General features: G+C 43.4%; 1 protein-coding gene across 1 annotated transcript in view; it reads right to left on the bottom strand.

Moving 5' to 3' along the window:
• Positions 1-8952, bottom strand: part of LOC308334904 (retinal guanylyl cyclase 2-like) — a 25921-nt gene extending 16969 nt beyond the window's left edge. The window contains exons 1-11 of the mRNA XM_080791798.1: positions 8930-8952; positions 7702-7956; positions 6637-6867; positions 4310-4459; positions 3607-3749; positions 2869-3021; positions 2000-2149; positions 1794-1834; positions 1505-1674; positions 289-364; positions 105-189 (exon numbers count right to left, since the gene is read on the bottom strand). Coding sequence (XP_080647924.1) covers positions 105-189; positions 289-364; positions 1505-1674; positions 1794-1834; positions 2000-2149; positions 2869-3021; positions 3607-3749; positions 4310-4459; positions 6637-6867; positions 7702-7936 — 1434 coding nt within the window. The 5' untranslated portion in view covers positions 7937-7956; positions 8930-8952. The remainder of the gene's footprint in view (positions 1-104; positions 190-288; positions 365-1504; positions 1675-1793; positions 1835-1999; positions 2150-2868; positions 3022-3606; positions 3750-4309; positions 4460-6636; positions 6868-7701; positions 7957-8929) is intronic.
• Positions 8953-10089: the final 1137 nt, after the last annotated feature.

Raw genomic sequence — 10089 nt, 5'->3', positions numbered from 1 at the left:
ATGGAAACAGCACTTAATTAACATATGAATCCATCCTAATTAACAGCTTCATAAACCGGTTCGTTTAACTAATTGACAAACTTGTAGACTTCACGAGTTCAGACCTTCCTGCTCATTTGTGTGTCGATGAAGATGATATCATCCAGGTTGAAGACCAGTTTACTGTTGGGAGCAGCTCTGCGTCGCCCCCTGTGGAGCCGGAGGGGAAAATATGCATTAACTGTGGGGGTGTGTGTGTGTGTGTGTGTGTGTGTGTGTGTGTGTGTGCGTGCGTGCGTGCGTGCTCACCAGAACCAGTAGACGGCTCCTCCAATCAGAGCACAGAGGAACAGGAACATGAACAACATGGAGGAGGTATCCATTCCTAGAAGAGAAGAGAAGAGAAGAGAAGAGAAGAGAAGAGAAGAGAAGAGAAGAGACATAATAACTTGCATCGTTCCAAGTAGGTCAGTGCATAATGGGCACTGCTCTAGAGGCTCTGGACAGGGCCCAAATTAGCCAATTGATCCCAGCTGATCGCCCCTATAGATCTCCATATTTCTTACAGTGTTGTTTTTGGCAGCACATTTTGATTTTCGTTTTAGTCATAGTCTCTTGAATAGTTTTCATTTAGTTTGAGTTACATTTTAGTGGAATCTTTTAGTGTTAGTCTAGTTATAAATATTAGTCGACTAAATCTACAGGTGATTTAGTCGACTAAAATGTCGGGCCTTGATGCCGTCGTATTGACCGATTTTACACTTGCTGAAAATAGCTGATCTACAAGCTCACAAGCCTTGTGAGCTTGTAGATCGGCTATTTTCAGCATGCAACCAAGTGTAAAATGACTTGTACTTATACTATAGTCTAGTTTTTATTTGTTGACGAAATTGTATATTTAGTCTTAGTTTTAGTCATCATAGCATAGTTTCCATTTAATTTTCATCAGTGGAAAAAGGCAAGTTGACGGACACTTTTCGTCTTAGTTTTAGTCGACGAAATCAACAGTGGTTTCTTACCTCCGGTACAGGCCTGGTTTGGGTTAAACCAACACTGGTTTCTTACCTCCGGTAAAGGCCTGGTTTGGGTTAAACCAACAGTGGTTTCTTACCTCCGGTACAGGCCTGGTTTGGGTTAAACCAACAGTGGTTTCTTACCTCCGGTACAGGCCTGGTTTGGGTTAAACCAACAGTGGTTTCTTACCTCCGGTACAGGCCTGGTTTGGGTTAAATCAACAGTGGTTTCTTACCTCCGGTACAGGCCTGGTTTGGGTTAAACCAACAGTGGTTTCTTACCTCCGGTACAGGCCTGGTTTGGGTTAAATCAACAGTGGTTTCTTACCTCCGGTACAGGCCTGGTTTGGGTTAAATCAACACTGGTTTCTTACCTCCGGTACAGGCCTGGTTTGGGTTAAACCAACAGTGGTTTCTTACCTCCGGTACAGGCCTGGTTTGGGTTAAACCAACAGTGGTTTCTTACCTCCGGTACAGGCCTGGTTTGGGTTAAACCAACAGTGGTTTCTTACCTCCGGTACAGGCCTGGTCTGGGTTAAACCAACAGAAGCTCTCCGAGGGGGGTTTCCCTCCTGGGAACGTAACGGATGGTCCCACAGACCTCAGTCCTCCATAAGAGTTCAATGGAGACAAAGTATGTGTTGGAGTCAGGCTGTCTCCTTCAGTGGATAACACTACATATCTGTCAAAATATATAGAATGTTAAATATAAAATATACATTATTATTATTAGTATTATTATCAGAGTCCAGTGGAGACGCATCAAACGTACATATAGTCATATAAATTACTGTTACATACTTGGCCAGTAAGCCCCGCCCATCCTGGCCTCCATAGAGCATCTATAGAAGAGAGAGTGAGCTTGTAGATCTGATATTTAGTATCTATACTATAGATGCTAAATATCATTTTCAGGTTGATTATTATATTTGTCGCAATTATATGAATGATTCATAATAACAATTATCATAATTATATGAATGATTCATTATTATAATTATACAGACCTGGTTGAAGCCGCGGAATTCAAATCCTCCGTCTGATTGGAGGATCTGGTTGCCTGTCACCCACTTCCCGCCTCCTGCCTGACGACGTTCTTCTACAGCCTTAGCAACGTAATATATCATGTTGAAAATCGTCCCGAACAATGGAGACACCTGAAATATATAAACACACACACACACACACACACACACACACACACACACACACACACACACACACACACACACACACACACACACTTAGCAACGTAATTTATCATGTTGAAAATCATCCCGAACACCAGAGACACCTGAAATATATAAATATATATACACACACACACACATATATTTAGCAACATAATATATCATGTTGAATATTGTCCCGAATATGTTTTTTCTTTCTTTTTTGGGGGGCTTTTGTGCCTTTACAGTGAAGACGGACAGGAAAGAGGGAGGGAGAGAGTAGGGGAGAGAAACGCAGCAAAGGTCGTCATGAACGGGACTCGAACACACGACGCGCCGTCAGGCTGGAGCCTATATGTGGCATGCGCCTGGACCACTGCGGGCGCCCCATATATACCAGTATGTATCATAGAGTATTAAAAGGATAGAGACTGAACCGGAGCGATAGCCCCCCCCCCCCCCCCCCCGCTATTCGTTTCAGTGGAAGTTGCTCAGAGGCGTTTTGAAGCACCTGGAAGAACCCAACTCTAGTGCAAACGCGCTCAACATTAAAGCCCAGCTGCACGGGATTTCCTCGTCATAACTCCACGGGTCCGCCTGCAGTCCCTCCTCTTACCACTAGGGCAGAGTCACTCACTGGGGCCTTGATATAAGGTCAGAGGTTACAGGTTAGGATGTAAGGCTAAAGGTCAAATGTCAAAGGTTACCTCAGTAGCGGCCACAGCAGAGCGGACCTCTCGGGTGAGCTGAGCTTGACGGAACGTTTCGTAGAAACTCTGGTCTGAATCCATGGTTATCGTAACCACGGCGCTGTACGCATGCTGGAGGTGGGTACTGTTGGTCAGCTGAGGGAACGTGTCCTGATTGGATGAGAAGAATCACACCCGTGTGAAGTGAGGGGCGCTCTTATCACCATGCATACATCATCATGACGTAAAATAGACACTATGCCAATTTGCTGAGACACTACAAATTCTCCATTCATTGTCAATGGGAATTTAATGTTTGTGTAGGACAAAAATAGACACCTAAGTCGATTTGCTCAGATAATATGACATAAAATTCTCCATTCATTGTCAATGGGAATTTAATGTTTGTGGGAATAGCTCCCCTCAAAAAGTGAGGGGCAGCTGTTATGTTTATTTAAAGTTCTGTAAACAAACATTCATATAATGAGCTAATGAATATGTGTAACAGGTTAGTTAATTAGTATGTTAATGAGTTAATGCTAATTACCTGGTATGATAAGGCAACAATAGGTTCGTTAATTAGCATGTTAATGAGCTAATTAATATGTTTGGTAAGATAAGGCATACAACAGGTTAATTAATTAGTAGGCTATGTTAATGAGCTAATGGATATGTTAATTACCTGGTAAGGTAAGGCATACAACAGGTTATTTAATTAGTAGGCTATGTTAATGAGCTAAAGAATATGTTAATTACCTGGTAAGGTAAGGCATACAACAGGGCGTCGTATGGAATAAACACGTAACCGTCTAACGTCATGCCCATGTCCAGAGCAGCCAATAGGAACTCTCTCTGTTCTTCTCCACCAACCAGGACGGAGCTCATACACATGATGACCACTAGGAGAAGAAAGATACATTATTTAATATTCATCACATTAATTAATGTTTAAACTAGGGGTGCACGATTATGAAATTATGACCGATATCCTATCTCCAAATATTTGCAGGGACATCTCTGCAGGGACATCTCCCGATATCCGATTCTGACCTATTCCGATATTATACAGAGGAACACAATGGAAACAAGCCTAGGCCTTCCCCTAGTGGGGATGTGGATTCTGTGGCATTTCTTCCTCAATCTAGTGGGGATGTGTGTGCAAAGTTTCACAGCAATTGTTTGATTTGAGGCATTTAGTACAAAACCGTCCATTCATGCAATCTTTGGAAGCCAATCTTAGACAATAAGGATGGAATATGTCACAGAGTGCCGCACTACGAGCTTGTAGGTCTGCTATTTTTGAATAATCTTGAAAATGTCGCGCAAATCTATAATCTAAAAATATATATTCTTTCACAGCAAAGGTGTTTTACTCAAATCTTTGCTTCTGAGAGGTTCCATTTTGGAGTTAGGTGGTTTATTCCTGACAGCAGAGATATGTATCCATCAAACGTCTGACCTTTGACACCCGCTTCTCTGATGGCGCTCAGTGCTTCTCGAGCCCACACCCCCTTCGTCGTCTTGGTAACCACCGGACCAACCGGTAAGCCCAGAGCTCTGAGGGCTGAGCCCAATTCATGTGCCGTGCCCACCCATAGGTCAGATGGTCCTGTGATGTCATCAAACACACACACACACACACACACACACACACACACACACACACACACACAGAGTTAATTAACACAATAACAATAGCTGGCATGACAAAGAGCAAAAACAACATGCCAAATATTGCTCTGTTTGGGCTGTTCTAGGCAGTTTGTCTGTTCTGCCCTCCTGCCCCCCCCCCCCTGTTCTGTCAAAACCATGTGACTCCCATTGAAAATGAATTGCGAGCTGTTCTGCCCAAGCCTCCAGTAAGGCTATCCGACATTGAAGCTGCCACTACCTACTGGTGAAATTGCAGCACTTTCATGGAGGTGGACGGACGTTCATGACGTCACGCGTGTAAGCCTAGGCTAATACTTCTGATCCCTCCAGCCATTGAGTTATAATTGTACTTCCGTCAGTCTTCCGGGTGCTTCAAAACGCCACTGAGCTAAACTCTATGAAGCAAATTATCATCCCATAATCACACAAATTAAAAAAGATATAGAGAGATGGTCTCTGTCACCCTTGGACTTAAGTTCTAGAATAGAAGCAGTCAAGATGAATGTTTTACCTAGGATTTTGTATTTCTTTCAGTCTCTACCAGTAGATGTGCCTGCCAAACAGTTTTGTGAATGGGACAAAATTATATCTAGATTTATCTGGAACGGTAAAAAAACGAGAATCAGATTCCAAACTTTACAACTCCCTAAAGAAAGAGGGGGACTATCCCTTCCAAATTTGAGGGATTACTATTATGCGTCACAATTAAGACCCTTAATATGTTGGTGTGATGATAAATGCGAGGCTAAATGGAAAGCTTTGGAAATTAAATCAATCAACATCCCTATTCAGTCTTTAATTGGGAACAAAGACCAGGCTAAGTCATACTATGACATTTTAGACCCATTCACAATATTTACTCTAAATACTTTGTTCAAAGTCGTGAAACAGTTCAAAATGGAGAGGACAATTAGGGTGTTGAGGTGGCCCGCTTATGATCCAGATTTTAAGCCTGGTGTGTACGATCAAACTTTCAGGCGATGGGCTCGGTATGGTTTTTCCTCTTACAGTACTGCCATGAAAGGCAATGTGTTATTGAATTTTGAACAATTGAAAAATATGTGTATGTGCATAGATAACAAGGACTTTTTTAGATACCTCCAAATACGAGAGTACTTCATGGGGGAGGTGAAAGCATCCGAGCCGGTGGCCTCAAACGATCTCATACAGGTTTTTATTCAGGCATATAAACATGAGTCCAAAAGAGTAGTGTCCAGTATATATAATGCCCTGGTTTCAGCTAGGTCTCACTCCACAGAGTACATTAAAACTAATTGGGAAAAAGAATTGGAGATTACCATCACATCAGAAGAATGGGCAAACATGTGCGAAACACAAATTACATCCACCAACTCAAGAATGTGGAGAGAATTCTGTTGGAAGAACTTAACGAGATTTTTTATTACTCCCAAAATTAAAGCAAGACAACTGAAAACAGAACAGCCTTGCTGGAGACAATGTGGCCACAAGGAAGCGGGCCACGCTCATATCTTCTGGTCTTGTCCTAAAATTCAGAAATACTGGCAGGATATTCACTCCACTTTGGAGACCATTCTGTGTTTTGAGATACCTATAATCAAGATCCTCTTAGCATCAAGTAAAAAAGCAATCACACGACGCTGGTACCAACAGGACCCACCAACGAAAGATCAATGGATGGACATTATTGAGGAACTGTATTCTATGGAAAAACTAACATTCACACTGAGACTACAAGAGGATAAATTCTATAAAAAATGGGAAAAGTGGAATCTCTTCTCTCAGCCTAGTGATATTGCAATAGAATTTCATTGAATGTTTATTGTAATATGAAAAATGCAGCCTTTTTTTCTTTTACTTTTTGTCTTTTTTCTTTTCCGTATTGTCTTGTTAGTTGTTTTTTTTGTTTGTGCCTGTTCTAACTTCAATAAAAATTAAGTGAAAAAAAAAAAAAAAAAAACGCCACTGAGCAACTTCTATTGAAATGAATAGCGGGGGGAAACACTCCGGTTCGGTCTTTTATTACTCTATGGTTCTGCCCCCCTCTCCCCCAGAACAGAGACGTGCTGTCTCTGTTTCTGTTTCGTGTGTGTGTGTGTGTGTGGAACAGGAGGTGTCATGTGTGTGTGTGTGTGTGTGTGTGTGTGGACGTACCAGCGACCACGGCCACATGCGCCCAGCCGAAGTGTCTGAGGACTGTAAACAAAACTTTGCTGGGAGGGGTGATAGGCGGCAGGCTGGGCCAATCAGCTTCCAGACAGCCAGGGGACGCCAGCCCGGCCTCCCAGTGCTCGGCGAATAGGGACGCAGCGTGGCAGAGGGCAGGGTTAAAGGGTCCGATGTAGGCGTGGCCATCTCCCTCCATGTCAGCCAGCTGAGTGACAGCTGCCAATCAAAAATATATAAAAAAATATATGTTTAAATGATAACACTTTAATTTCTTTAAAAAAATTCTCACGATTCTTTGTAACCCATTTCTTCACCCAGTGCCAATTATCTAATGTCCCGGCAGAGTAGTTTGGGATTGGCGGATTGTGTGGTCCTGGTCTTTCCCAAAAGGCTACTGGGACGTAAATCGGGACTTGATCACCCCGGCTGGGTCACCTGAGTGAGGGGTATGATGTTGCAAGACCCGAAACCCTGATGACCTTGGGATACATCACCGAGGACACGTCCCAGGTGATGACTTTGGGATACATCACAGAGGACACGTCCCAGGTGATGACCTTGGGATACATCACAGAGGACACGTCCCAGGTGATGACCGTGGGATACATCACTGAGGACACGTCCCAGGTGATGACCTTGGGATACATCACCGAGGACACGTCCCAGGTGATGACTTTGGGATACATCACTGAGGACACGTCCCAGGTGATGACCTTGGGATACATCACCGAGGACACGTCCCAGGTGATGACTTTGGGATACATCACTGAGGACACGTCCCAGGTGATGACCTTGGGATACATCACCGAGGACACGTCCCAGGTGATGACTTTGGGATACATCACCGAGGACACGTCCCAGGTGATGACTTTGGGATACATCACTGAGGACACATAGGGTGACAGCGTAGTTGTAGTTTAGACTGGTTAATTAGGTAGTTAATTAATATGCTAATGACCTTTAGACAGAACGCAGTCTTCCTCCAATAGGGTGACAGCGTAGTTGTAGTTTAGACTGGTTAATTAGGTAGTTAATTAATATGCTAATGACCTTTAGACAGAACGCAGTCTTCCTCCAATAGGGTGACAGCGTAGTTGTAGGTCAGACTGTCGTCCTGTCGTAACCGGGACAAAGCCATGTTCACCGCGGCCGAAGGAAGCGCTCTAGAGAACATTGGGTCACATCTCCACGGACCAATCAGGGCCAGGTTGAAGGTCGTTGCCCACACCGAGCCAATCAGAGACGACCACAGCCACACTCCTACTGACCAATGGGAGCACAGCATCGTGACGATTCCGTGCAAAACTGAAAGGAAATGGAAAGCATTTTTTATGAACGATCACAGAGCAATCATCCCTCTAGGCTATAGGATATACTGTAGCTATGTTATGTACTGCAAATATTCAACGCACGACACCATCATATGACGAATATCGAATAAGCTGAGCTATCAGCAGCACACAGCAACCATCCACCAGCACGTTCCACCAGCCAGTCATCACATACAGTACATCCCATAGCCTAGAGGGGCATACAGTACATCCCATAGCCTAGAGGGGCATACAGTACATCCCATAGCCTAGAGGGGCATACAGTACATCCCATAGCCTAGAGGGGCATACAGTACATCCTATAGCCTAGAGGGACTTACAGAACATCCTATTGCCTATAGAGTGACACAATGTCTGTGAGCTTTAATCCTAAAGCCTCTAATGCTGGTAATGCTAGCTGCAAAGCTGATAAGCTAATGCTAAAAATCACCAACCTCTTACTGAGAGCAAACACTATAGCAATGATTACAGTCACAATATAGAGCTATTTAACACCGTTACTGAACAAACACTCTCTAGCAATTACTGTCACAGTGAGCTATTTAACACTGTTACTGAACACACACACACACACACACACACACACGCACACGCACACTAGCAATGATTACTATCACAATATAAAGCTATTTAACACTGTTACTGAACAAACACTCTAGTCTATATAGCAATGATTACTGTCACAATACAGAGCTATTTAACACTTAACTATGAATGTGAATGTATATGAAACAGAACAACAGTTAAACATTGTTATACGTTTAATGTAGTGCATTATTATTGTAGATCTCTAGACCCATCTGTCACCAACATTTGTGGACAACAGCCAATCTACAAACCCACAACTCAACATTACACATCCATGTGGTACATCAGTCAAATACTATAATATAAAGATATCTCTCTCTCCCTCTCACACACACACACACACACACACACACCCCTACCGGTTCAGTGTGTCCATCAGTGTCTGCAGCTCTCTGTGAACACACACACACACACCTTCTCTATCACCATGTAGCGTTCCGATTGGTTACTGCTTTCGGACCCTCCCCCTGGCCACCAGCCACGCCCACATTCATAAATGTTGTGTACACAACCTTTAATAAACTATATTTATTCAGGGATGTGCACGAGAGCCAGTTCGAAACTAGTCATTGGTTAGACATGGGTTAAGGAGGTTAGGTTTAGGTGTGTGCTGCCCCGTGGGAGGTTAGGTTTAGGGTGAGGGTTTGAGATAGGTTGTAGATGTAGGACTAATGACTGGTCTAACCAATGACTAGTCTAAACCAAAAAGTGTCTAAACTAAGTACTGCACTGGTGGTATTAGGGCTTGTTTGTTTGTGTGAGCCTCAATAGAGCGGGGGGTAGAGTATGTGCTTGCCGGTTGTGGTGGGCCGGACTGGGCCAAATGTCAGGGCCAGATTTTTGACCCAGTCCAGCCCTGGGGGGGGGGGGGGGGGGGAGAGAGAGAGAGAGAGAGAGAGAGAGAGAGAGAGAGAGAGAGGAGGTGGTAAAGGGAGAGGTTACTAGCTGTTTTGACTTGAGAGCTACTTTCACAATGACTCACTCTAACCCTAACGCCAAACTAACATATAACTAACCCTAACCCTATAACCCAATGACCAGCTAAACAAGATATATGATCTATCATCTAATGCTCAACAAGATCTACACACCAAAAACCTCTCCCCTCTACAGCACACACACACACACACACACACACACACACACACACACACACACACACAAAGTTCATGACCTTGTGCTTGCTGGTTGCCATGACAACAGAGAGTAATCTATTCCAGGCTGCAGTAAATCCAGATTAGGATTAACACATTTAACCCTTTAGAAACACAAACAAACACACACACACACGAAATGACATTTGTGATGATTTGATTGGCTCAGCACGGAATGTGATGTAGAGTATGACGATGATGATGATGATGATAAGAGCGCCCCTCACTTCACACATTTTTTTTCCAATGTACTTCAGAGGGATATTTATCAACATGGGAGTGAAAACATATGCTGGCTTTATGCGAAAGTACTCTATGTTACCATCATGTATTTTAAGTATAGTTTGTTGATTACTTTTGACACG

This window comes from Protomyctophum bolini (genome assembly GCF_963924005.1).
Source record: "Protomyctophum bolini genome assembly, chromosome: 20".
Taxonomy (NCBI): domain Eukaryota; kingdom Metazoa; phylum Chordata; class Actinopteri; order Myctophiformes; family Myctophidae; genus Protomyctophum; species Protomyctophum bolini.
Note: the sequence above shows the minus strand (reverse complement) of the source record. Positions and strands in the feature narration are given on the sequence as shown.